Genomic DNA, 13,789 nt, shown 5'->3' with positions numbered 1-13,789 from the left:
ATATCCATAATATCTGAGCAATACTTTGTATGATATCCACATTAATTTTAAAATACTAATATTTTAAACTACTACATCCCTATTAATATATCCATATGCATTAGAAACAATAGCTTGCCTCTTAAACAGGCACTATATGATCTACCACATGTATATAAATATTTTAGCAGTGGATTAACACATATCCATATTATTTTTCATACTCTGGTCCATATTCAACTATACTATGTTGTAACATATCCAGATTGTATTTCAACAATATTCTGTTTTCCCAACAGCTCTTGATAAGTCTATTTTACTACATATACAAATCATACGTCGGCAATGAGATATGCATATTGGGTATGTTTGTATGTGTGAAGTTTGTGTACACAAGTGATATGTGCTATATCTTTTTTGTTCTAATAAATTTTCTAAACTTAGGAAGTATTTTAATAGTATTGAACATTAGCAATAATTTTTATTGTTATATAATTCTTTTTGAAAATTTAATATTTTAAATTATATAGTTTGAAACTTAAACAAAACATTGTGACTACTTTACATTTACAACTTAATTTATATTATTATTCTTCTGTTACAAAATTTATTTATTTTTTATGAAACAATAATATATTGACATGAAATATTCTATTTCAATTCTTGAATTTTTATTACATTTATATACCTGGTCTCTTTACACAATATTTTGAATAATTCACTTTTACATGGTCTGTTTTATACAGTTTATTCATTTGTTTATGGTTTCCAATGGGTAGTTTTTTGGCACATATTAAGATAGCCTTATGTTCCTCTGATCTGTTAGGAATTAATAGTAATGAAAAGAACCAGTCATCGTTTGTAAGTTTAATCGAGGGGGGAATATAACTAGCTAATAAACTGTATCCAAGGGATTTGAGAATTTGTATGGCTTGTTATAAAGAATCATTAAAAGAAAAAACCAAACAAAATATATCATCACAACTGATACAAAACTATCAGAGCAAGGATATTTCGTATGACAAAAGTGATTCTTTTCTAGTAACAAGGAAACGTATTAGTTATAATATGATAGTGACTATGAATAAAACATAAATTTTTGAAAAAAATTTCTTTTTGTTTTCCTTACTACATTACTTTTCTTTCGTGTTTATTGAATAAAATGTTGTTATCAAATGCAGTTCTATATTTTAAATTGCTTTTTCTATTGTTTGCTCTAATTTAATACTAAACCTACCGACACTTCGTGTATACCTATTCCTACCATGTGTGGTCAAAATTTAACTTAGATAAGATTTAACTTAGATAATGGTTAATTTATAACTAAATGTATATAAAATGATGAACTTTCATAAAATTTCATCCAAATTTACTTTTGTTTAATTTCAATTATAGACTTAAATAGAATTACACTTTTATGTATATAGAGGTTTATCTTATTCAACTTCGCTACATTTTTTACAAATTATTTTGTTATCAAATGTACATTTGCCACATACATATTACCCACATCTTAAACAAATTTTCGTAATTTTGTAACCTTTACAATTTTTTACTTAACAAGCTTTTTTGTAGTAATGAATCTGAACTTGTTAATAGTTTTATTGCATGGCTTTTTCCCTGTGGTTCTTTATACAAAAGTAATGTATGTACCAGGTTTATAACAATTTTGTGAATTCTCTATAAATTGGCCCTATATTGTAGATACCATTGCAAATTTATTGATTTGTAAACGTTGGCTTCTTTCCCCCTTTTTATCAAATTGCATAAACTTCATAATTTCAGCAAAGTCATTCCTGCTAATTGTTTTTGAAAAAAATGCAGGTCTCCAAATTTCATTCCACAAATTTGAGACATCTAAATCTTTTGCCTGATATGCACCGCGGGTATATAACAGAGCAATAAATGCATCTAGTTTTGTTGCATCTAGTTCCTCATAGTCCTCAATACTCTAAATGTTTCTTCTTCCATAAATTTTATTATATGATCCTTTATACGGTGATCAATGATAAGATAAAATGATGTCTTTACTTGTCCTTTCATTATGTGCCATTTAGCATATCCTTAAAAATATTATAAACTGATGCCCTGCTAGGTTTGGGACTTGCATCTATTTCTTTCCAAACTGTCCCAACGGGTCTAATTTCAATACGTTGGTTCTTTACATCAGTCTCACTCTTTGCTATCAATGATAATTTCTTTCCTTTTTACCCTGGACGTGAACGTTTTATAATTTATAATATTCAACTCTGATTCGGTTGTAAATAGCTTTTCATGTGTTTCCATGCTGTTTTCAGTTGCTGAAGTTTCTTGTTCATCGCACACTGAACAGTCTTTTTCTAGGTCTGTTATTTCTTTTTTATAATTTTTTTTTTAAAAGTCTTGACATTTTTAGGTCAAATTGACCGATCGCGGTAGGCAAGGCAGAATATAAATTTTTCTTAGAAAATAAAAGAGCAAACTAAAAGTAAATACCGAAAAATATATTGTATACATGTCTTAGAAAAAGTCAGAAATTATGAATCGATATGATAATGTTTAAATATAGTTAAATTTGAATAGAAGTTCGAGAGCGGTCAATTTGACCGGCGCTGGTAGGTTTAGTGTTAACACCAATTCTATGGTTTTCTGCAAATTAATTGCTTCACGACTGATTTGCAAACTTATTCTTATTTACATTATATAAATTATGTACTTTACGACTAGGAAGTAATTCTTAATAAAGAAAATTAATGAAAACGGAAGTATTGTTAATAAATACCTTTTTAATAGTCGAAACATGGAGTTATTCGTAAAAGAGTTATGTTTTGCCACAGTGAATGTCCAGTTATTGTACCCTTGTTCCATGTCACGAAATTTCCTTAGAAGACCGAACTGATCATACGCCATTTGACCAATAAACACCATAGTAAGCGGCGGCAATGGTAAGGTAAGTGAATGCATAATACTGTTCTTTATATGTATATATATACCAATGTACCTCTAATATTTAGATGCAAATATCCGCGCCATCTGTAATTTCCCACTTGAAAACTTGAAAATTAGCATCTGATTTGAAAATCTGTAACATTAATTCTACTTATTAATAATCTCTTTAAGCCCGAAATATATATATATATATATAATTAAAACAGTAACTTTAAATTGTATTAAATTTTGAATAAAAGCATTGGAAGGATAAACAAAACACTTTGCGGTTTCTTTAGCTTCAATATCAAAGTTGAGTGTCATGGCCATGGCCACTGTTGGTCAAAGTATCACATTATCGTACATTTAAATTGTATTAAACAATTTATTTAAACAGATCAAACAATAAGCATGCTGATAAAGGGGTGGCGTATGATTCTTATCCATTTTCTTATTGCTTGGGAATGGGATTAATTCACTTCAAAACTGAGTGATACGTATAAAACCAAACGAATATCCGGCAAAAGCGAATCGTGTAGGAAAGACGAGGAAAAGTGCCGTGAAGTTTCACGACGTGTAAGGAACGGAAACAGAGGTTAGCTTATTGAACACAACTACCCTAGTCAGTTAAGATGGTGGTCATTACGGTTGTGGTGGTGGTAAAAGTGATGTCATTGATATCAATTTAGTTAAAACGTTCAACGAACAGACAAAGGAGGAAAGCCATTCTTATAAGTAACAGTGTTTATGAGTTTCGTTAGTTATCTTATCATGTTTTTATCACATATCATTTGAAAGTACGTGAGTGTTAAAATATTAGCTGTGACGGAACAATTGATTGTATATGTATACATTTATCTTTCTCTCAATAGATACTCTCCTCTCTGTTAGTTCCTCCGTCCTGCTCATTCCTTCAATCGTACTTTCCATCCTTTTTGTTTATTAATATGCATTGAAGTACCTTCACTTTATTACGAATGAATCTTCCGAAGAATAGGATTGCGCGTCAAAGGAAAAGCCAGTTGATCGTTATTCGATCGAAAATTGCTGTGTTATTCTGTTGGAATTAAGTGACCGGCTGATTAAAAGTACAACGATAGATAAATTAATGAATATGCAAAGTTTTTAAATTTGTGTCGCGCGAAATTTCCAATTTTTTTCCGAAGGTAAGCAAATTGGGAAGTGTGCGAATTTTGTGGATGATTGCTAATGGTTAAGTGTGTTTCTCTGTCGTGAATATTTTAAAGATTAATTATATTAAGTAAAGTATATGTGTAAGTAATGCGTCCTTTGCAGTAATTCGTTTTTATCGTGTTTAAAAGATGCCATTGTTAAAATTTTATTGCTTGAAATTTCCTTATTACAAGCAATTTTCAGTGTACCGTAAATTTTTCTATCGATCGAAAATAGGTCATCAAGATAAAGTAGGGGACGTCCACACAGTTACATTCCTCAATTCCTGGCGCTTTTAATGAATCAACGTATAACGAACTTTGGTAGAGAAATGTGCTTTATGTCAATGAAAGCTGTTCTTGTCACACTTGTCAAAACATATTAACTACTTGATGTCTTGTATTAATTGTGATATTTAAAATATCTTTGAAGTTATGTTACAATTTATCGAATTGATTTTTTGCAATCAGTGTGATTATCTATGAAGCAGTTGATTATACTTATTAGTTTATAACAAATTACATTTAACATCTTGTATATGTGAGATAATATATATTACAAGGAAAAGAAAACATGAATAGTTATACAAATATACTTTTAACAGGGTTGCAATAATGTCTAAAAAGATTAATTGCAACAAAATGTTAGTTCACCAGTTATCGTCTGTATTACCTGATGATAGGCCCATCACAGCCATAAATATTGTTGAAGATATAGATAAGTGCCCACCAAATTTTACAGTGGTAAGTAACCTCACAAGATAGTTTATATAAATAATTTAGGGTATTTAACCTGGTGTTTATAACTACTTTTATATTACTATTTTTTAATTTTCTATAAATGTATACTATTTTTAAATGTCATTTTACCTTTAGGTATCACGAACATATGACCAAGATACTGATGCTGATCTATGGAGAGAAAGTGGACTTTTTATTAAAAAGAAAGGCAGATACATATGTTTTTCAAAGACTGAAGGGTTACCCCAGTGTGTGGTCGAAGATATCGTAGTCATTAATGAACGAGATACTCCTCCAGAAGGATATAGCATAATTTCTTATACTGTAGATTCAAGTGAGCATACGTAAGACTAATCAATGTACCATTTATCAGGAATGTATTTTCATTTAGTACATTGCAATAATGAATTTTAGTGCAGAAGGCATGGAGAAAGAAACAGGTGTGCTATAAAATTAGAAATAAGGAACTATGCTCGAAAGCAGTTACTGATATTATCATATGTAGTAGAGTTATACATAAGGTTTATACATCTAAAATGGCACCAAACGGATTTATTGCTGCTGGGTATATTTATAGAATTTTATATTTATGAAAGTTTTATAAAAATCAAATTATTCTTCTTATTCCTATTCTTTTCAGTGTTATTAATGGAGTTTGTGTTTGCTACAAAACTGTGGATATTGTAAATGGGAATTCAAATTCACAGTCATATGTTAATATAGAGTAAGAATCATCTTTATCTTAAAAGGAATTAAGATATATTTACCTTAATGCTTACCACTTATTCTATATAACGTCTTATTTATAGCTTACTACAAAGTGCTTCTCCAAATCCATCAAATGGGACACCCCATAGAATACCGCCCGAGAGGCCACCAAAACCAAAGTTTTCGCCAAAACCAGCAAATGGGGTTTATCCAAAAATTAGTGGAAGTGGAGGAAAGGATACAGAGGAATCTAATGACAGAGATTATGAAATTTTGAGTCCTAGTGCAAGAATTAGACCTACGAGACCTGCTCCGCAACCCCCTACATCAACAGTTGTTGGATCTACATCAATTTATGGTACACTGCCAGGATCTTCCGATTTGGATGGAGTCCCATTTGTTCTTAATCCACGTCTTAGTGTTCATTCTGATTCTTCTACTGTAAGTCATTTTTACAAAAAATTATATTTTTTTGTATATAATTTTATATATTTTCAACAATTATTTCACATTGTTTAGAATAAACTTCCTGTGATCAAAATTTGGACTCAGAAAGACTTGGATAAAGAGGTACAATTAATATTTATTCAAAGCATGTAACGTACCAATGTTTTTAATATTCTTATTTTTTATTTCATTTTGCAGTTCTTTTACGATTTTTGTGCAGAGAGAGAAACTTGAAAAAACCACTGTGCCAAATTAATTGCGTGAAAAATCACGGAATTTTTCAGCTATGTCTATACAGTTGTATTGATAATATAGCACTAGCCAAGTGTAATAGAGTGCCTGAACGAGTGATTCATACTAACCTACGAAAATGGAATTACTTTTAAAACATTTACTGATGAAATGTTCGAATTTAAATATTGTCCATTTTCTAAAGTACTTTTCTCTTCCATGCCCTATTTAGATTTTGATACCAGTAACAGTTAGCATTGTATTTTTATAGAGTTGCGTTGTATTTTTATAGATAGTAGAAGTTATATATATGTATATTATATATAATTGTATGATATGTTCTAGTTGTTTATAAATCGCCACAAAATACTTAATATTATACTGGTGTATTCCTATTTCTTAATCAAACGCAGGAATCTTTCAATAAAGTCATCTTCAATTTTATTTCCAACAAAAAATAAGTACATCTTTACTTTTATCCTCGAATAAATGCCTTTAATACTTTTATAGAATACGTATATTTTGCTTTTATATCATTTAGTTGATGAATAGTTAATCCGTAATTACGTACATACAGATTCTCAAATGCTACAAGGTTTAACTAACAATTGGTTGAGATACTGATTAGAGTTTGATATTTAGAATTTCACAAAATACCGGATGATGAACGTAATTATAGTTTAATTTAAGACCACTATAATTTAATATTTTCAATTTTTGATGTACAACTTTAACTAGAAAATAACAAAAACGTTGATTTCCGTAGTAAATGAACTTACTTGTGGCACTTCATTGTGAGAAAAGCTTATTAACGTATGTGAGTATTTACGTTTATAAGCTATTCCCAATGATGTACTATTAATTACTCAATTCATTGTGACCTGATTAGTAATGCTATAAATAGGTAAGCAACATTTTATTAAAATATACAACATATTCAAGTATTCTTTAATTGAAGGTGCTATAAATAAATTAATTTCTACGTTCCACAATTTCTTTAGTAACAAAAGATCTGATAAAGGTATTAAAAAGAGGAAAGAGAACATTAATAATTTACAGAATTACATTTTGCACTTAAAGAATCGTGTTCCTAGCACGGTTTTAATGATCACTAATTCATATTATGGTTACTATTTTTCGTTTGCTTATGAATTTAAGTTCCTTCGGCAGATGTTTCTTGTCGAAACAGATTTTTTGGGAAAACTTGAACCAGTCGTCAGACGAATGGGCCAGTCCAATGTCTAATATGGGTAGTATTGTTCGTCGTGGAAACACCATGTTTTTCCATAACTGCTGTCGCTTTGATCTTATTCTTATACTTGACGTCTTTTGGCTTTAACATACTCTTGTGGTTGCTCAGCAACCTCGATGGTGTTAATATGGATTTGTTGCTAAGACCTGTAGCTTCTAAGAAGTGATCGTAGCCGCTGCTCGAATTGCTCGCAGCAAGAGGAACATTATTATTGTCTTTGGTTGCGGCAGTTTTCTCGTTCTGACCAACCGTCGCCCCAAGATTACCGAGCCTCTCCGATCCATCGCCCTCTGGTCTATCCGGATCATCTGACAAATCACATTCATCCAAATTGAACTCTTCAAAATTTTGTCTGATATCAAATTCCTGATCAAATTCTGAATGGACATGTTTGTCCTTGGTTTTCGTGCGTTCTTTTGTTTGATCCTCCGATTCACCGCCAATTTTGAATTCTTCAAAATGGCGAACGATGTTAGTGACTCTGGGAATTTTCCGGGTTTGTTCCCCGCTAGTTTCATGACTGACGCTCTGACGCGTCTGGAATGAAGATCGGACATTATTAAACCTGTTTTTCCAGAAGTTCCCCTCTTCATTGTTCCCTGTAACTTTATTAATCGCATCGTCGAAGTTTAAACTTCTCGCAGATGATACATTAATCCCCGCAGATTTTAAAGGAGAAGATATAAAACCGAATATCTTCTTGCTATGTTCAGACGAACTAGGTTCCAGTAGCTGTTGCTTCTTCCGCGTCTCATCGATGAGAAACGAGGGGCTAGGAATCTTTTTTAAGATTAACGTGTTATTCTTGAACTGCGGTTTGGGAGGCAGCGCAGGAGGTGTTTTAGGAGGTGGTGATATAATCTCCGGAAGTGACTCGATATCCTCATAATCCAAATTTTTCGCTATGGTCAATCCTTTCGTAGACATCTGCAGACAAGTCTTTTCCTCGATACGCTCTAATTTTAAAGGTGGATTCGACGCATTTACAGACGTTTTTGTTTTTTGCATCACCTGTGAAGAGGGGAAACTCGTGTGCCTCGTCTCCTCCATTTCGACCTTTGGTTCTATAATGACAATTGGAATAGCCTTTGATTCTTCCGATTCTTCCTCAAGACTCGACTCATGATTCGTGATCGTGGTTGCAACATTTGAGGTTGAAGCACTTTCAGTAAGACTCATGCCAAACTCGTCTTCCGTAGCAGTGGGTTCGAAACTGTTTACAGAAACATCGGTCAATTCGTTGCTAGCTAATTCTTTTTCTGTAATTCCTTCTTCAGAGTTCTTCCTCTCCATTTCAGATCCCACGGACTCGATATCCGATAATTTAGCTGGTTGAAATCGAACGATTCTTCCTCGATGTTTAAACCTCCTAGGCATGGAAAGAATACTCTCTTCCTCCTCCATGTCTCGTAAAAGGATCTGGTTAACACACTCCAAAACGGAATTATGTTTGCTATTCGGTCGATATGTGCTGTGCCTAAAGACGTCATCGTTGACTTTATCCTCGTCAGGGTCGCTGTACCAGTTCCCGCTGGTCTCTTCTGCGTTGTGTTCTTCGATTTCCATTTTTAGGCATCTATAGAAGTCAAATATAAATTCAAAAATACGTTGTGAAATATATTTCTATAACAATGTGAATATATAATATATTGAACTATAATAATCTAATCATTTATTATAGCAACATATATCATAGAATAGCATTACATAGACATTTGTTTCTAGAAAACACGTACAAACACAAGGCTCAGCGAATTTTCTTTTATGCATATATATTGCTCCGATTTTAAACTATTTTTTGTTTCTCGTATGTCTCTACCGATCTAATTTACGTTAACGTATGTTATAAACATTTTACACGATCGGCAAGTGCCTGATATACATGTACCCTTTCAAGGAAATAAATACTTACACACTAGTATTATTATTACTCCCGTTATTGCTACTGTTATTATTATTATTACTATAATCTTCGTTCATCTTCGGCATTTCCGCGATCACGTTTCCTGTGTGTTCTAAATTTCTCGAGTTTGTCTCGTTGCAAGCGTTTACATAAATTGGTTCTTGTTCTTTCTCTTCGTCCTCTGACACAAAGTTACAGTCCATTCCGTCGTCTTTACTTTCCGTTCTCGCGATATTCGTCGGTTCGATCACGTCTGTTTCGTTCAAAGCCTTCTGTGTCCTCGATCTACCTATTCCTAACTTTTTCCTCGGTAATTTAGAACCGTTTTCAACCATCATCGTCTGTTCATCATCATCACCATCGTAGATCATTGTGATTTCGTTCTCACTATCCGTAACCATCGTAGGCGAACATCTATTGGATTTGTTCAGCGTGGAACCGGGTGAAACGTCGCTACTTTCGCCCTCGCAGAAACCCTCGGTGCTGAGCAACGAGGGGCTGCCCTCTGTGGTGGTTGTGATAATCGACACATCCGTGTTTTCGCTGCTCGTCAGACTCGTTTTCGAAATATCGCTCCCAGCGAAGCTATGCGTTTTCTTCACCCCTCTGTCCAACTCCTCGAGCGCAACAGGTATCTCCGACGAATTCAGTTTTGTGATTATCTCGCATTTCAGGTTTTGAATGTCTTTACTAATTCCACAGTTTTGCCTGGAGCGTGCCTGAAATGAGAAAAAAAAAACGAGATCTCGTTACAGTTGTTTACTGCGCCAGTTTAAAATTTTGATGGGTCTTGATGTGTTTTCTCAGGCATACGTATTTCGAATATTTATGTGATTACAAAGATGTTCCTTGACATAAGGAATAGGGATTTTTCTCAAGAATCGTTTGTTTCTTTGTTCCATTATTAAATTTATATTAGAAACTCATCACGAAGCCAATAAAATATACAAAACGAGATAAAAAATTGCAAAAGCCAATTACGTCGGGAGACTATTAGAATGCGTTATTAAGAAATTAAGAAGTCTGAGGGCTGTTCTTGCTATGAGGCCCTTAATTAAATCACAATATTTCGAAACTTACATCGGCGTTGGGCGTTTGCAAATCGTTGTTTTTAATGTCGGTTGCCGTGTTAAGTTTCATTGACGATTTACCAAGGGTCTGTTCGCGTTTGCATTTGATATAATTCTTGGTGTAACGTCTGAGCCTAGCGATTTCGAGCTGCTGGTTCTTGATCACATTGTCCTTTTCGCAAAGTAGTTGTCTGATCGATTTCTGCTCTTGCTTCAGCCGTGCTTCCAGCACCAACAGAGCACGAAGTATCCGCGATAATTGCTGATCTCGAAGACTTCTTTCGGACTCGTGGTTCGCAGTGCGATTGTCCAGCTCTTTCACCAGATCACGGCACCTCTTCGTGGCTGCCTTCAAGGCCTCCTGAGTACGAACCAGCTCTTGCTTGAGCGTTCGCACCTCGGTTTCCATCTGAAAAATAATTTTCTGGTTAGATACAGTGGCTTCTTCTATTAAGATTTCATAATGAAATGTATCTTTCTTCTTCATTACGATTTTTTAATTACGGTTAATAATTTCAATTCTTTATACAGGTATAATACACGTATAAAAATAATAAATTATCGTCAATTAACTCGATTATTTGAACGGACGTTCGTGTACATGAATAGAAATAAAGAATTCTCGAAGTCAGATTCAAAAGCGGAATTCGGTGGAATTCGTTGTGACCTGAGGTAGAAAAATGAGAATAACGAAACACGCGGAGCCTTTTCTTTGTTGCACGGGAAGAAAAATGTTGAAAGTTAACTTCGGAGAAGGAATCTTGGAATTCGTCTAGGTTAGTAGAAACGCTGGACTGTACTATGAAGACCGGAAGGATCTGACCTGCAGGAGCTGGTAAGCCAAGCAGACAAAAAAAAGATGAAAGAAAGGGAACCAGCCGAAATAAAAAGGGGATTCATTGTCCGAGCTCTAACTTAAAGTCTATTTTACTTCGTCTTGGTTTCTCCAATGGGATAACGGTGCCTAAGAAAGTCAAATCAAGAGTAAAATATATTACAAGTTAAAAGAGCAAGTAAAAATATTATACGCAGAATAAGAATGTATTAATATAAAAGAGAAATATTTTTGATTAAAAAATTTTCTTTTGGTAACAATGTTGAATTATTTTTAACAGTATTTTTTACTGTTAAATATTTCATAAAGGTTGCAGATATGAATAATCAAATATTGATCAAACAGGTTTCAGTCCTGTATTTAACTAAAAGATTTTGCTGGGCTCGGCGAGTAACAAAGTAGAAATTAGCTTCGCTCTACCAAATATCCCAATGTACATGCAACTCGAAAAACTTTAGCAGTTAGTTTGCATCAGTAGCATTTAGCTCGCTTCAGAAATTCCTGAAATCGATTTAGCCTTTAAACTTTGTGGTATTTATGTTATATTAGGAAACTAACGTTAGAACACAGAATACAAATCCAATAACTGATAGAACTACGGTAAGAGGGATGATCTTCTATTAAAAAAATAATATTGTAAACATGTTCTTGTATAATTTTTTTACAAGAATCGCTTTGAAGATCTGTTGGACATAATTTTACAGTGTTAATGAATTAATTTAATGAATTTTACTATGAATCTATTCTATAAATTTCAATTTATTCTTTGATTTGATAAACAAAACGAATGTAGAAAAGCAGAGATGGATTATTTCATAAATGAATAGAAATACATTTAGTCACAACTTTTAGTTTAAACAACGATTCTTTCAAATTTCCGTCAAGTCTTTAAAAAATTTTTAGCGGTAAAGTATCCCAGTTGAGTTAAAGATGTTCCAAAGGCTCAAACACAAAAGGAAAGATTCGAACGACTCCATATCTTCTTGACAGAAAGTTTTACACACAATAACACCCTTCTATTCGTACTAAATACAACAAAAGAAACACCTATACGCAAAGCGCATAACGCCTTAACGTAGCCCAATTCACTCCCTATCATTCAACCCCCTAGGACAGACTCTAGGGAAAGCGTCTCAAAGTAAAGATACCAATTATGTACCAATTAAAGAAGCATTTATTTGAAAATGATTGCCGGTTCAATGCAGTAACAGCTGCCTGTAGAAGAAGCCTCGTATCTCGAGTAAAACAACAGGCAACCGTAATAATAGAACGGAGAAGTGGTGGCGTTTTGTGTTTTAGTAGAACTCATGGCCTTATGACTGGGAGAGGTTTGTTGTCAATGATGTAACGTGCCTGGCAGTTTGGGCGGTAAATTTATGGAGGCAGAAGATCGCAGGAAGCCACAAATTTTCGCACCTCCACGAACTGTAATTATACAGTGATCGTAGTGGAAAACGTATTCAATAGCTTGGCTATTTTCTTTGTCTCATCACGGGGGAAATAACCCCGCACCCCATACGGTTTTTCGAGCGATCAACTTATAGCGCAATCCATACTAACTTTAAGTTATCATTTACGACATAACGAATCAAGCTCTTTCATTTATAGATAGCTTGTTTTTTTTGCAATCTTCATGACGTGCTACGAACTACCGGTGTTATTACGCCAGCAGTCAGTCATTGCTTTAAAGAACTCGTATGTTTGATTACAGGGTGCTAGAAGTAAACGGCAAAGTACATATATAATATATGGGAGACAGTTCTGGTTCTAGTTGTTAATTTACAGAATAGACCAGCTTCGTGTCTTTGCTTATCTTTCATGCGTAAAGTTAAAAAGTTGAGATTAAAATATCTTTGTCACTTAAACATAATAATCATCGAAACATAATAAATCAACAATTTCAGAAATATTCGCAATGGTTGATTTAAACGGAACACTTTGATTGTATATTTCGACAATCTTTCCGACATTATATATTCAAATGGATATTAAGATGAAAAATATGACAATATCAATTCAATTATGAAGAAACTAATTGTTTGAGATATCAACTGTCTCAGACTTATTTGCACGATTACATAACTCGCAAGCGTAGCATCGTATAGTTCATCTAAATGTTCCTAGTTACGACATAGCTATTTAAGATGGTATGCAAATTCCGGTTCCGGCACACGTGACACCAACACGTCAGGTATTTCAAAATCGAACTTTTTCCAACCACGATGAATTCGTGTCCTATGACGTCAGAGGAATCCCCCATGATCGGTAGAAGGTATATTATAATATGTATTTAGAAAGCGCGATCTGATGAGGTGTCCGTGTTCTGAATGCTGATGGTTATAAATGAGCAAACGCAGCGGTTTCGTGTAACTAATCATAACGTATAGTTTAGCATGAATGAAGAAAAAAGCAGAAAGTTTGATTCAATTGTATGAATCAATATTTAACAACTAACACGAAGTGAATTTCGGATAGATATTGGTTATTGATGAAATGTTACAAGAGAAGGACGTGTAGTAATAAATTAAAAAAATAAATTGATCA

The 13,789-nt window shown here is 33.4% G+C and overlaps 3 protein-coding genes across 11 annotated transcripts in view; 1 reads left to right on the top strand and 2 right to left on the bottom strand.

Annotated features, from left to right (window-relative positions):
* The window catches only part of LOC122566174, an 8,967-nt gene extending 6,014 nt beyond the window's left edge, over positions 1 to 2,953 (bottom strand). For 2 of the 3 annotated variants that reach the window (XM_043723041.1, XM_043723040.1), the window contains exon 1: positions 2,741 to 2,953. In XM_043723041.1, coding sequence (XP_043578976.1) covers positions 2,741 to 2,922 — 182 coding nt within the window. In that variant the 5' untranslated portion in view covers positions 2,923 to 2,953. Of the gene's footprint in view, positions 1 to 6; positions 799 to 2,740 lie in introns of those variants that run through there. The other variant, XM_043723039.1, reaches the window with a different exon arrangement.
* A 36-nt stretch (positions 2,954 to 2,989) lies between these two features.
* LOC122566173 (multivesicular body subunit 12A) lies at positions 2,990 to 6,643 on the top strand. 2 transcript variants are annotated; one of them, XM_043723037.1, is made up of 9 exons: positions 3,525 to 3,683; positions 3,884 to 4,052; positions 4,664 to 4,802; positions 4,935 to 5,133; positions 5,214 to 5,364; positions 5,440 to 5,523; positions 5,609 to 5,948; positions 6,027 to 6,077; positions 6,153 to 6,643. In XM_043723037.1, exons 3-9 carry the CDS (start codon positions 4,674 to 4,676, stop codon positions 6,186 to 6,188), a joined length of 990 nt encoding a protein of 329 aa, XP_043578972.1. In that variant the 5' UTR covers positions 3,525 to 3,683; positions 3,884 to 4,052; positions 4,664 to 4,673; the 3' UTR covers positions 6,189 to 6,643. The 2 variants fall into 2 exon arrangements, with proteins under 2 accessions (XP_043578973.1, XP_043578972.1); XM_043723038.1 differs by lacking the exons at positions 3,525 to 3,683; positions 3,884 to 4,052 and adding an exon at positions 2,990 to 3,481.
* A 443-nt stretch (positions 6,644 to 7,086) lies between these two features.
* Positions 7,087 to 13,789, bottom strand: part of LOC122566171 (uncharacterized protein DDB_G0284459-like) — a 47,442-nt gene continuing 40,739 nt past the window's right edge. For all 6 annotated transcript variants that reach the window (XM_043723030.1, XM_043723029.1, XM_043723031.1 and 3 more), the window contains 3 exons: positions 10,421 to 10,819; positions 9,350 to 10,059; positions 7,087 to 9,013 (listed from right to left, as the gene is read on the bottom strand). In XM_043723030.1, coding sequence (XP_043578965.1) covers positions 7,402 to 9,013; positions 9,350 to 10,059; positions 10,421 to 10,819 — 2,721 coding nt within the window. In that variant the 3' untranslated portion in view covers positions 7,087 to 7,401. The remainder of the gene's footprint in view (positions 9,014 to 9,349; positions 10,060 to 10,420; positions 10,820 to 13,789) is intronic.

This window comes from Bombus pyrosoma, linkage group LG3 (genome assembly GCF_014825855.1).
Source record: "Bombus pyrosoma isolate SC7728 linkage group LG3, ASM1482585v1, whole genome shotgun sequence".
NCBI lineage: Eukaryota > Metazoa > Arthropoda > Insecta > Hymenoptera > Apidae > Bombus > Bombus pyrosoma.
This window is presented reverse-complemented; position numbering and strand designations above follow the sequence as displayed.

What these genes read in the sequence shown, in the direction of transcription:
- LOC122566173 (XM_043723038.1), top strand. Translation starts at nt 4,674, where the DNA reads ATGTCTAAAAAGATTAATTGCAACAAAATGTTAGTTCACCAGTTATCG. An exon ending in AACGGATTTATTGCTGCTGG is followed by an intron (nt 5,365 to 5,439) that starts GTATATTTATAG and finishes TATTCTTTTCAG; the next exon opens with TGTTATTAATGGAGTTTGTG. An exon ending in CAGTCATATGTTAATATAGA is followed by an intron (nt 5,524 to 5,608) that starts GTAAGAATCATC and finishes TCTTATTTATAG; the next exon opens with CTTACTACAAAGTGCTTCTC.